The following is a 13,957-nucleotide window of genomic DNA, read 5'->3' on the forward strand; positions in this document are numbered from 1 at the left end:
AATATCTTGACTTTGTTGACCTTAATCCATTTTGTCACAACTTTGGGGGTATGCTGAGTCATTGTCCATTTGGAAGACCCAATTGCGACAAGCTTTAACTTCCTGGCTGATGTCTGAGATGTTGCATCAATATATACACATATATATACACATAATTTTCCTTCATCATGATGCCATCTATTTTGTGAAGTGCACCAGTTCCTCCTGTAGTAAAGCACCCCCACAACATGATGCTGCTACCCCCATGCTTCACAGTTGGGATGGTGTTCTTCAGCTTCCAAGCCTCACCCTTTTCCTCCAAACATAACAATGGTCATTATGGCCAACAGGCACGTGCACACATAGACATCAAAGGGGGCTTGAGCACCTGCCCTTTTTCTTCTTCGAGAAAAGTGCCCTTTATATATATATATATATATATATATATATATATATATATATATATATATATATATATATATATATATATATATCTCCTGTTTCCGCACAGCTTCCCTGTCAAACAAATATATTTATTGAATAAAAAATCTATATATCAGTTCAGGAGATGAGACTTTGTAGAGTTCCGATGCCCTCCCTTTGTGTCTAATATCATCATCACAATCGCCACATCGATATGCAAATTAAAATGTGCTAATTTGCATACATTTGACAAGGCACTGCAGGTGCATAGGATAAACAAAATAACTATATTATTTCAAATTTCAAGACCTTTTTTTGTTATAATTTCAGTTAAGTTGCTGTATTTTTGTATTTTGTCAATCATTTTTTGCAGTGTTTTTTTTTCCCATTGTTTTTCCAGTGTTTTTTCCTTTTTCCTTTTTCAGTTTAGTGTGAAGATTTTTGTTGATTTTGAAGTCTACATAGTTTCCTTTGCTGTTGCCTGCTCTTGTGATAAACATAGTGAATACTAAAGAAGACCATGGTCTCTGTGTGAACTGATTATTTTGTAGAAATATGTTGAGTATGAAACAATTAAGTGATTGTGAGGGAATTAATTAATTAATATTAAAAATAAAAAATTATAATAATTATGAGAAGTGCCCTTTTTCCCACTTGAGCCCCTGCCCCCCAAAATTTCTGTGCATGTACCTGATGGCCAAAGAGTTAAAAAAAAGAAAAAATCAGTAGACCAGGACATTTCAAGATATTTGTCCCCATGTGCACTTGCAAACTGTAGTCAGGGTTTTTTATGGCAGTTTGGAGCAGTGGCTTCTTTCTTGCTGAGCAGCCTTTCAGGTTATGTTGATATAGGACTAATTTTACTGTGGATATAGATACTTGTCTACCTGTTTCCTTCAGCATTTATACAAGGTCCTTTGCTGTTGTTCTGGGATTGATTTGCACTTTTCGCTCCAAACTAAGTTAATCTCAAGGAGACAGAATTAATCTCCTTCCTGAGCAATATGATGGCTGGATGGTCCCATGGTGTTTATACTTGCATACTATTGTTTTTACAGATGATTTCCACAATTTCATTTGATTTTCCCATGATGTTAAGCAAAGAGGCACTGAGTTTGAAGGTAGGCCTTAAAATACAACCACACCACAGTTACACCTCCAATTCAGTACTCCTCCTATCAGAAGCTAATGTGCTATTTGTCTAAAGGCTTGACATCATTTTCTAGGATTTTCCAAGCTGCTTAAAGGCACAGTTAACTTATGTATATGTAAACTTCTGCCCCACTGGAATTGTGATATAGTCAATTAAATGTGAAACAATCTGTCTGTAAACAATTGTTGGAAAAATTACTTGTGTTATGCACAAAGCAGATGTCCTAAACAACTTTCCAAAACTATAGTTTGCTAATATGTAATCTGTGGATTGGATTAAAAAAAATAGTTTTAATGACTTGTATGAAAACTTCTGACTTCAACTATAGTGCCTTTAAACTATCCCTAGGGGTTTTACTATAGAATGTAATTTGACAATGTATCTAAAGTGTTTTTTCTTAAATGAATAAATGAAGGACCAATGCCGCAATGTCATGGGAATGTCATTGGTCGCCTTCTCTGGTTTGAGGCACTCACACTGATTAATTGCTTTCCTTTTAAGTCAGCTTGCTGTGTTCCTTCTGCTGAGCATGTCAATATCAAAATCATACTTTTCTTGTCTTCCAAATGTGTTGTTTTTGGTTTTATACCCAAGCCACAATGTTGAATTGATTAGCTGACTATTTTGCATAAGATTTCTCTACTTAAATGTGGACATTTCTGAAAGTTAACATAATGTGACAGTCAAAATGTGCTGGCCAGAGAGTGATATTGTTTAAATAGTCCAATTAGACATGTGTGCAGTGTTATGCAGTGGGGCATTATTCAGTAATGCTTTAGAATGCATGAGACGACCTCCATCATAAGGCAATGTATTATAATTACTAAAGTATTGCATTCAACTTTGAGTCTTTGATAAGCCGGCACATTTATTTTATTTCAAGTCTTTCAATGTAATATTTTATTTATATTTTTGCTTCTTAAATCCTGAATATTATAACACAAAAGCAATATAGCCACAAACATAAATTCACATACAATAGTTTAAATATACTTTAGCACATTTGTGAACTCCTTTATAGGCTATATCAGAACAATGGCAAGCATTTACCACTCTTAGACAATTACAGCACAATTACAAGGTTCCATAATGTACATATGCAAATTGGTTCTGGGAGAAAATTAACAATTCATCTTAGTGTGTAGAGTTCAGATTGTAACTAATTTGTGTGACTAACATCATTTTTGGTGATTTTGAAAAGTAGAAAGGTAGAGAGCCATACCTTTTCCTCAGAAAACTTTATCATTGCAATTCAAAACTTTTGCAATTTATCTGTTTAATATCTGTAAAACTACATTTCATCAAAATATTAAATGACACTGGATAGCAAACCTGACTAGCCATCAAAACACACACAAAATAACTGCTTTAACAATACCAACAACACAAATGTATTATATTTAAATTCTAAAGCACGACAAATTCATTTAAAATAATAAAAGTATACACGATTACTGCGAATTTAACTGTGGTAATGATAAAGAACACAAGCAAACACATTAGTGACATTGGTTGAGAAAACATGTTAAACCAATGTGGTAATATTGAGGCACATGCTATCTTCACATAAATGAAAATGATGAAAAAGAGGAAAGATGCATAGGCTTATATCAAACTTGTGTGACATGTATTTTCTTAATATAACTTTTTAATAAATAGTCTGATTAAGCTGGACTAGAAAAATATGTATTATTTTTAAGGGTGAAGTGTATAACACTTTTATCACTTATACTATTTACAGTCTATATTATTTACATAAAAATCACTCTCAACTAAAAACCACACTCTCATACAGCTTGAGTCTACACATCATTAGTCATGACATTGTGTCCATTGCTGTACATTACCCAGATGGCCCATGACTCATCCATGTATGCCACAGCAATAACCAGCGAAATTAGCTATACTTTCATTTTCATTATGTATGCAACATATGTTGACTGACATATATTGTGTAAATATACTGTATATTAATGCACAGTGTGCCCTGACAGAACAGTAAACTATGATAAGTTAACTCGCATTAAACATTCTTGCAACACCCGCAACTGCAGAGTAAAGCAGTTTCAGCATTTTCTCTCCAAGGGGTCTGCAGAGGAAGAAGGCCATTCATTAATCAAAATGGCAACCCCTAAACATAATTTGAGATCAATATTTACTTTTCCCTGCTGTACATACACAATACACTGTGCTTTTAATTATGAATCATAACTCTAGCAAAGAATGCAACCATGGAACTTATGTAATACTGATTTAATTTCAACCTCTCTGTTTGTGAGGAACTGCTTGGCAATTGATAAGACAGTAAGATGAATTTGACAGTGTTGGGTATGACTTTTTGAGCACAAAGTTAAAGGGAAACTTGTGTTTGTGTAGCTGTTAAAAGAATATCAGGCCTGACTGAAGGTCTCTTTTCTAAAGTCACAGTTCTGTGGATACAGAAGCTTCTTATCAGGAAACAGCTCTTCTGATGGTGTCAAGTCATCTATCTCGGTTGAAAAATGCCCCATGCTCTCTACCATTGATGTTTCCTTAGCAACACTGTAGGTTAATGTCACGCTATAGGCTGCCTTCTGTGCCTGAGCATTGATTCCACAGTGGCAGAGCCTCCTGAAGGCAGCGCGGAACTTTTGTGACATGACGTTGTAGATGAGAGGATTGATGGCACTGTTGAGGTATACACAGGTGCGACAGAACAGCAAAAACCAGTTGTCAAGGTAGGCCTCTGGCAGGAAGGAGTTGACCACCACCAGTGTGCGGTATGGCATCCAAAGTAGAGCAAACAGAATGACCACCACAGCCAGCATTTTTGTAACCTTTCAAGAGGAAAACATAGCAACTGTGTTAAGAACAATATATGGCACTTCAATAAATGTCATATAACATTTTTTGTTTCACTAAATATAGAAAATATTCAAGGATCAAAAAGTTCAATCCTTTCGAAAACGTTCTGTGCTGGTATTATGGTACAGTGATGGAATCATGTGGTAATACTATGGTACTGAACCATTGCCATATCTATCTATCCATCTATCCATCTGTCTGTCTGTCTGTCTGTCTGTCTGTCTGTCTATCTATCTATCTGTCTATCTATCCATCTGTTTGTCTGTCTGTCTATCGATCTATCTATCCGTCTGTCTGTCTGTCTATCTATCTATCTATCTGTTTGTCTGTCTGTCTGTCTCTCTCTCTCTCTGTCTGTCCGTCCGTCCGTCCGTCTGTCCGTCTCGTCCGTCCGTCTATCTGTCTATCTATCTATCTATCTATCTATCAATCATCTGTCTCTCTGTCTGTCTGTCCATCTATCTACATGTCTGTCTGTCAGTCAGTCAGTCTATCTATCTATCTAGCAATCAATCAATCAATCAATCAATCATCTGTCTCTCTGTCTGTCTGTCCGTCTGTCCATCTATCTACATGTCTGTCTGTCAGTCAGTCAGTCTATCTATCTATCTAGCAATCAATCAATCAATCAATCATCTGTCTCTCTGTCTGTCTGTCCGTCTGTCCATCTATCTACATGTCTGTCTGTCTGTCGATCTATCTATCATCTGTCTGTCTGTCTATATGTCCATCTGTCTGTCCGTCCATCTATCTATTTTTTCTATCTGTTTGTCTGTCTGTCTGTCTATCCATATGTCTATCTGTCTGTCTGTCTGTCTATCTGTCTGTCTGTCTGTCTGTCTTTCTGTCCATCCATCTATCTATATGTCTATCTGTCTGTTTGTCTATATAGCTATATGACTTTTGTGGTATTTTGTTCTCTTTATTTACTTTTACATTCAATCTAAACCAATAAAGCAAGAATAACACAGCCTGATATTTGTATTGCAACTGAAAAATGAAACAGGTGTGGAACTGTCTTGCTTTAGGCTACATTTAAGGCATATATTTTGGTTTCCAAATGTTCTTCTGCATATTAAAAAGATATCCACTCACCTGTCTTCGGGATGCTGCAGTTGTGCTGGAGCAGCGGCTGGAATTCTTCATCTTGTTCTTCTTCGCTTTGGAAAAGTTGTCATGCCCATTCTTGTCCTCTTTGGGGTCCGACGGTAACGGATTGAGAAACAAAATTCGCGCAATGAGACCATACAAGACAGTGGCCAGGGTGAGAGGCAGAACAAAGAAAATGCCAAAGTCGAAAAAATATATGGGGAGGTAAAGGTTTCTGGACACTTTGTACGCGCAAGTTACTATAGTCACATCCTTGTAGACCACCTGTTGGATATCGGACAGGTAAAACCACATTACACAGTAAAGCGAGGTAAAACCCCAAACTCCAAGAATAATCTTCTTTGCCCGTGAGAGCGTACATAAAAACTGCGCTTTGATCGGGTGACAAATGGCGATGTATCGCTCTATAGTAAACGCTGTTATGGAACACGAGGATGCGTTTATACCAAGATATTGAAAGTATGTGATGCACAGGCACCCCGGGTGCCCAAAAATCCAAGAACCAAACAAACTGTCCGCTGTGCTCGGTAGACCGGCTGCGATCAACACCATCAGGTCAGCGACAGCCAAACTCACCAGATAACCGTTGGTAGGAGTCCGCATGTGCTTGGTCGTGAGGACCACCAGGATGACCATCACATTTCCAACTATCCCCAGTGCGCATATAAGGAAAACTATGAGGACGCTTATCACTTTGTATTCAACACTGCGGTCAGTCCATGTTTCCAAAGTCTCATTGGACACCGTGGAGTTCTCCATTCTTAAAATATCTCCAAATATCTGGAAAGATCTGAATTAAAGACTCTCAACTCTGTAAAGTTTACATAATCATAAACACAGTTTATTCAACCCACAATTTGTTCCTTGAACACAACTTTATTTCCAGTGAGTATAGAGTTCCAGTGAAGGAAACTAAATTACATTCATTTACAAAACAAAATTATACACTCAAACGCATCGAGAGGATCCGATGTTGTTTCTCCTCGTAATGGAAATATATTGAAGACAGATGTGAGTTCTGCTGTTGCTGTGGATCAGGTGACGGATCGTCTGCGCTTTGACGGATAGTGCCCCGGTGCTGAATTTTGTCTCTCCTGTTGCTGCGTGATCAAATGCGCAAAAGGGGCGTTTAACGCACCGAATCAGTTCACGCAGAGTAAACCCGGCATCATTTTCCGATCCCTGTAAATTACATTTTTGAGTTCGGTTTTTAATGCGTGGTTTAAAGTCTTATTTATATGCCATGTCATGACATATTTACACAACGTTTGATTTAAGAAGCTGAAAGAATCGTGAAAGATCGATTAAACTAATGCATCTGATGAAAATATTATTGATTGGTATATACTTATATCTTTCTCATTTGTGTTATTCTATTTCTTGATTTATGATACTATGTTTCGGTCACATACTGGAATGAGCTGAATTTATGAACCTCTCAAATGCACATATACATGTCACTTATAAACATAATAAAGTGTTTTATTTTTATTTTATCTGTCACTTTTAACAGTCATTTTTATACCATATCAAAGTACTGAATTTATTTAGTAGTGAATCTATTTTCCATTATGATGCATAATTAATGTATCCTTAGCTTGAAAGAGAGCATATACATTTAAAAGTTCCTAATAGTTTTGAGGATTTCCCTTTTCTACTGATCAAAAGCCTGGTTTGTTCAAAGCCAATTAAGCAGGACTGTGAACAAAACTCAGATTTGGGGGATTTGTTTTACTCTTATGATCTGTTTGGGGTCTGAGAGGCACCATGGTCATGTTGAAAGCCTGAAACACATACTCAAAACAGAAGTATCAGTTTGATCGTGTTTTTTTTTATCATCTTATAATTATAAACAACATTTCAACTTGATGACATACTTCACACAGCTTACATAAAAATATCTAGAATATAAGCGTTAGCACCTATATTACTTATGTCTGGGGTCTCAGGGATACTTTGTGATACAACTGATGAGTGAAATCTTTTATCATATCTACCTACTGGGTTTTTGCTATTTCAAATTATAATTGTAAAATAATTGTAAAGGGAAATAAACGGGACCCAAAAAATAGAAACAGTGAACTATTCATTCACCTACCACTTTATTAGGTACACCTGTAAACTTATTCATGCTATTATCTAATCAGTCAATCGTGTGTCAGCAGTGCAAAATTCAGGCAGATACAAGCCAGAAGCTTCAGTTAATGTTCACTTCAACCATCAGAATCAGGAAAAAATATGATCTCAGTGATTTGTGTTTTGAGTATTTCTGTAACTGCTGATCTCCTGGGATTTTCACACACAAAAGCCTCTAGAGTTTACTCAGAATGGTGCCAAAAACACAAAACATCCATTGAGCGGCAGTTCTGCAGACGGAAATGCCTTGTCGATGAGAGAGGTCAACAGAGAATGGCCAGAATGGTTTGAGCAGACATAAGGTTACGGTAACTCAGATAACCACTCTGTAAAATTGCAGTGAGCTGAATAGCATCTCGGAATGCACGTTGAACCTTGTGGCGGATGGGCTACAACAGCAGAAGACCATGTCAGGCACTTTATTAGTTCTCATTGAGTGTATATCACATATATTACATTTAGCAGACACTTTTATCCAAAGCAACTTATAGTGCACTAATTACAGAGACAATCCTCCCTGAGCAATCTGGAGTTAAGTGCCTTGCTCAAGTACACAATGGTGATGGCTGTGGTGATAGAACCAGTAACCTTCTGCTCACAAGTTATGTGCTTTAGCCCACTATGCCACCAACATTGCTACATTTATACTGTATTTGATGGTAATGCAAAATCGTCTCCGTTTGAGTCAAAGCCAATGTACATTTACATTTTCTGGCTCAGGTGGCAGAGCGGGTTGGCTGCTAATTGCAGGGTTGATGGTTCGATTCCTGGCTCACGCGACTCCACATGCCGAAGTATCTTTGGGCAAGACACTGAACCCCAAGTTGTTCCCAATGGCAGGCTAGCGCCTTGCATTGCAGCTCTGCTGCCATTGGTGTGTGAATGTGAGTGTGAATGTGTGACTGGGACACAGTGTAAAGCGCTTTGGTAATCTTTAAGGTTAAAAAAAGGCACTATATATGTGCAGACCATTTACCATTTAAACTAAAGAAATTGCTCGACCTATATGGGCTGATGACCTAGAGATATTTTGATCTGGCTCAGACAGGAAAGGTTAATGGAATGTTCTCAATGTCTATTTTTTGGCCCTTGTAATTTAATCACATCACTTCTTTGGATCACGAACAAGGGCATAGGCTTTGTGCGGAATTATACATTAGTCAAGGAAATATAAATTCAGATTGCACTGTATTTTTCCAAACCTCTTTGGTCCATTACTTCCTTATCTCACTGTACAAATAGTTAAAAACAACATTAACTTATGCAATGTATCGTGACGTGCCTGTGACAATTCTCTCTCCTTTATTTATTTTTTACTCAATAACATTTGGCAGCTATTTTAGCAGCCGTGTAAGGTTTCTTTTTTTCTTGTTTTTTTCTAAGAGTAATTGACTCATTTGGGACAGCACAGTTGTTCCATGCTGAACACGAGAAAAGCTCTCCTCCTCACCAACTGTGGCTATGGCATACAGACAGCTCAGAGAATATACCTTATTGTGCCAAGCCAGTTCAGCGTTTATTTGGGGGTCTGTTTCCAAGGGAAACAGAGAGAGAGGAGTTCATAACCCAATTAGATGGTGGAGTGGCACCACTGGGAAAATGTCATAAATGATTGGTCTGGATTTTGTGATAACTTATTTGACACAAGAACCCACTGGGATGCATTAAATGTTTAAATATATCTTTGCTATTGTAGACTGACAATTGCTATGCAGTTTAAAACTATATCCCTTAAGTAAAATGGGTGAAATGAAGATTACTTAAAATTCTAACTATATTAAGTGTGTTGCACAACAGTATAGTGCATTTGGATAGAAAAAATGTGGCTCAATTTTCGTGCTTTGCTGCCACCTTGTGTTATACCGTTTATACATGCACTACTTGTTTTATTATTTTATGTAACATAAATGCTAGATTTATGGCATTCTATGAAAAGTTTAAAATGATATGCCATCTGCTTAAGTATGTAAGCAATATATATATATATATATATATATATAATTATAATATATGTCTTATGTATCCGATGACTTTAATGTTTTAAGAGTAAGCATCTTTCACAATATAGCGCCCCGTAGACCACAGGTGGGTCCATAGAGTTAAAGGATAATTCAATACTAGCTTGGTGAACGGAAGTATCAATTTCTTTGTATGAGCCCTGATGGACTGGCATTTTCAAAGAATACTATTTTAACCAAACTGCTTGAGCTGTCAAAAGATTTTAAATATCAAATCAGCTGTTACCAGCTGTAACTTTAGACTGTGACTTGACAATTTATATTACAAAAACTACTTTCTACATCTATCAAATACTTAATGTGTGAACCCAACTGTTTTATTTATTTATTTATTATTCTCAAATGTTTTTGTTTTTTTTTTCCTCTGGGAAATTTCTTACCTTACCTTGCTTTGTTTGGTCCTCATGAGTGCCAGTTTTTTAAGTGATTTGATTGTCTTGTATGTAGATGCTAGGAAATATATTACGATATGTGTTAAAGATTGACCTTAATTTTGTTGTTTAGGTTAATCAAAGAAAATGCTGTCTGTAATTAAAATATTTTCCATTGCCCGTCTACTTAGATTTACAATAAAAAAAATGAATTGAGACTGTACGTATTGCACTTATAATCGCCTAATAAAATGGAACACCTGCAGACAAAAACTAATTACAACAAGTTAGACCCAGAGAACCTCTAATAATAGCAGTTCTATCAGGAAGAATTGCAGACTTGAGTGAGATTTAAGATGACATTTATTTGATGAATATAAAACAGAAAAGTAATGTCTCTCTTTGGCGTTGGCCCTGTCTGGCGTTCCGAAGAATTTGTACACGGAACCGTCATATCCTGCCGGAGATAGGAGGCAGGGGCGAGGAGCCTACCCCCGTGCAGGATGGGACTGAACTGGTGGTGGAGGGGTGGTGGAGGTTGCCATGTTAGCACACTGAAACAGCAATGTGATAGATTGTGAGCAGACTTATAAAGCATTGGCTTACATGTGATTGGCTGGGAATTATCCAGCTAATGGTGTGATGATGTACAGCTGCTAGTCTTCCCGCTAGAATTATGCTGCACTTTTTCCATGCTTGTTTAATGTTGCATTGCATCTTACAGAACCTTGATCTGTTTGAGATCTAGACTAAAAACACAAATGATCGTTCAGTTTCACAATGAAAATCTAAAATCAATTAATTCTTATATATATATATATATATATATATATATATATATATATATATATATATATATATATATATATATATATATATTTGTACATATCCCATAGCAAACTGCATATTTCACAGCAAATTTCTCATGATGCTGTTGCATAATTTTACATCCACAGTTGAATATGTTATTGTTCCTTTAATTCAGTGGCTATCAGTTCGTTTGTAAAACAGGCTCCAGAGTATAATGTGGTTTTTGGAGGTAAAGGCTTTTTAAAGGGCTATTTCCGGGAGAAATAATTGAAGGCAAAGTAGAGAGCCAGTGGCTGTGGTCATGATTCAAGGGCAGACATTAATAGCAGTTACTGGGTTGACCCTTTCCCTCTTTAAGGGAAGCCCTTAGAGCATGTGGAGTAAAATAAGAATGGCTGATGCACACCAAACTCTGCAAGCTGAATACCAAGCAGGATGTACAATATATAAACATAAATGTTATGGGCAGAAAAAACGTATCCAAAATGTTTTTTTTTATATATATATATATAGGCCTATATAAATAACAAATATATCTATAATGAATCATCTATGTATTGTGCAAACGCATTAGGCAGTTGTAAAAAATGTTGTATAGTGAGGATATTTCGAAAAATAATGCCATGAATAATTTGTTTATCAATTAACTTCATACTGAATGCAGAAAACATAATAATAATAATAATAATAATAATAAAAACTACATCAGTGTTTGGTGTGACCACCCTATGCCATAAAACAGCACCAATTCTCCTTGGTAAACTTGTGCACAGTTTTTCAAGTTCCAAGCATCTTGGACAACTTTCCACAGTTCTATGTGTTCTATGTCTTAATTGCTTCTGTATCTTCATGTTATTCCAGACTGACTCAATTAGGTTGAGCTCCGGGCTTTGTGTGGGCCCTGCAGGACTCCCTGTTCTACTTCTATTCAATTCTGTTTGCAAAAGGAATGTTTGGAAATTTAAACTTGATCATTTCTATTGACCTGCTGATGCAGAAGATATAAAACAACCATCTTAAGACAAATATTTTTGTGACTTTTACACAGTACTATAGATTTTTTTTTTAAAACTAATGCAACAAGAAATGCATTTGATGATTTACAATTTAGCTCATTGTAGTTCCTGAACTGAAGCTCAACTTGACATTCCTGTAGTTCAACTGGTAGAGCATCCATTAAGAATGCCAAGGTCATGGTATTAATACCTAGGGAACACACATACTGATAAAATGTATAGCTTGATTGCACCTACTTTAGATAAAACTCTGGGAAATTTCCAAAGTATGCACATACTGATGAAATGCACCCCTTTTTTTGGATAAAAGTGCCTGCAAATTTTTTTTTTAAGAAAATCTCCAAAGTCTCATTCTTGATTAATTGCTGATTTGTTTTTATTTGTATTATATTTATTTATTTTGTGAAAGAGTAAGGAAAAAAAGAGGGATTTACATAGATCAAAAGTGAAAGGGAGTCACTTCTGGATTCTAGAGCCTGTTTTTGTCAAAACTTACCAGACACCAAAGGTAGTTTGCACTGTGTCTTTATGTCTGTCCCTGATGCTGAACAGAAGAGCGTGAGTCTTAACTGTTCCAGTGTAACCTTGTCTGTGTGTCTCCACTGCTGGCTTCTCCATAGCTATTCTTAGCTGTGCTCCATATTACAGAACAGATCCATCAGCAGAAATGCCACATCACACACCAGCAGACAAACAAAACACATGACAAAGTGGGAAATAAAGTGTCACATCTGAATCTTACAAGTTCCAAACAAACTTTATGTTCAGGCTCTTCGTGAGATATAACTGACAGTTGCCGTTGGTTATATAATTCTCTGTCTAGTTGTTGTCGGTTAAAAAGTGTCAAGCAGTCTTAAAACATTACATATTCTCAAACATGCAGGTGGCAAGCCTGAATGTAGGATAGTGCTTTTGTCATCGTACATCATGATAGTCTGTGATGATCAATTGTGAAAATTATGAAGTGACAATCAGAATTACTCTGTGATGTTCATTCATTTTCAGTTAAACTGTGAGCATTGCCATGTCTCAAATAGTCAACATCCCAACTGTATATGTGTGCATGTGGTTCATTTCCCAAGGCATCTTTATGCAATGTAATTAATGCAATTAATTCTTTAATATTCCCCTTCATTTTTATTCAACTTTTTTATTTTCTACAAACAATAACAATATTATAAATGCTAACAATCATGACATTAAAGCTTTGACTTGAAATGTTGACTGAATTTTGAGATATTGAGAGAGCGAGAGAGAGAGAGAGAGAGAGAGAGAGAGAGAGAGAGAGAGAGAGAGAGAGAGAGAGAGAGAGAGAGAGATCAGTCAGGAGGAATGCACAAGTAGTGCCTTTTTCATTTGATGTGAAATAATCATCACACCAAAGAATTATACAATACTGTAATGCTCATATATTGGTAGTTAACATGAAATTTCAAGCAGTTGTCCTGTGGTGTTACATGCTATAACTCATGTTAAACTTTTTTAAACCCATTTAAATGGAAAATGCTGTTTAATTATGTGTTATTTAATGAAATATTCCATATTCAATACAAGTTAAGTTCAATTGACAGCATTTGTGGCATAATGTTGAGTACCACAAAACAAAATTTTGACTCGTCCCTCATTTTCTTTAAAAAACAGTACAAATCAAAGTTACATTGAGCCATTTACAGTGGAAGTACAGTAAATGGGGCCAATGTTTGATAGGATTAAAGGCAGACATGTAAATTTTATAATTTTATAAAAAAAATATTATGTTAAATTAATTCTTATGTTTTATAGATTACTTTTATGCTGCCTTTATGTGCTTTTGGAGCTTCGAAATGTTGGTACCCTTTCACTTGAATTTTGAAGAGCTGAAATATTCTCCTAAACATCTTTGTTTATGTTCAGCAGAAGAAAGAAAGTCATGCACATCTTGGATAGTAAGAGTAAATGATGAGAGAATTTTCATTTTTGGGTAACTATCCCTTTAAGCCAAACGTTTGGAATAATGTACAGATTTTTGGAAATAAATTGGTACTTTTATTCACCAAAGTGGCATTCAGCTGATCACAATGTGTAGTCAGTACATTAATGACATGAAAAATTATTATT

At 36.0% G+C, this 13,957-nt stretch overlaps 1 protein-coding gene across 1 annotated transcript; it reads right to left on the reverse strand.

Moving 5' to 3' along the window:
• Positions 1–3,945: 3,945 nt before the first annotated feature.
• trhrb (thyrotropin-releasing hormone receptor b) lies at positions 3,946–6,268 on the reverse strand. Its single transcript, XM_052093360.1, has 2 exons — positions 5,495–6,268; positions 3,946–4,371 (listed from the first exon to the last, which is right to left on the reverse strand). The coding sequence occupies exons 1-2, from the start codon at positions 6,266–6,268 to the stop codon at positions 3,946–3,948; spliced, it is 1,200 nt and encodes a 399-aa protein (XP_051949320.1).
• Between the last annotated feature and the right edge of the window lie 7,689 nt (positions 6,269–13,957).

The sequence above is a fragment of the Xyrauchen texanus genome, chromosome 26 (assembly GCF_025860055.1).
Source record: "Xyrauchen texanus isolate HMW12.3.18 chromosome 26, RBS_HiC_50CHRs, whole genome shotgun sequence".
Taxonomy (NCBI): domain Eukaryota; kingdom Metazoa; phylum Chordata; class Actinopteri; order Cypriniformes; family Catostomidae; genus Xyrauchen; species Xyrauchen texanus.

Bases quoted from the DNA above. Each gene is read 5' to 3' on its own strand.
- trhrb (XM_052093360.1), bottom strand. From the start codon at position 6,268: ATGGAGAACTCCACGGTGTCCAATGAGACTTTGGAAACATGGACTGAC. The intron at 4,372-5,494 runs GTGAGTGGATAT...TCCTCTTGAAAG, and splicing joins CTGCAGCATCCCGAAGACAG to GTTACAAAAATGCTGGCTGT.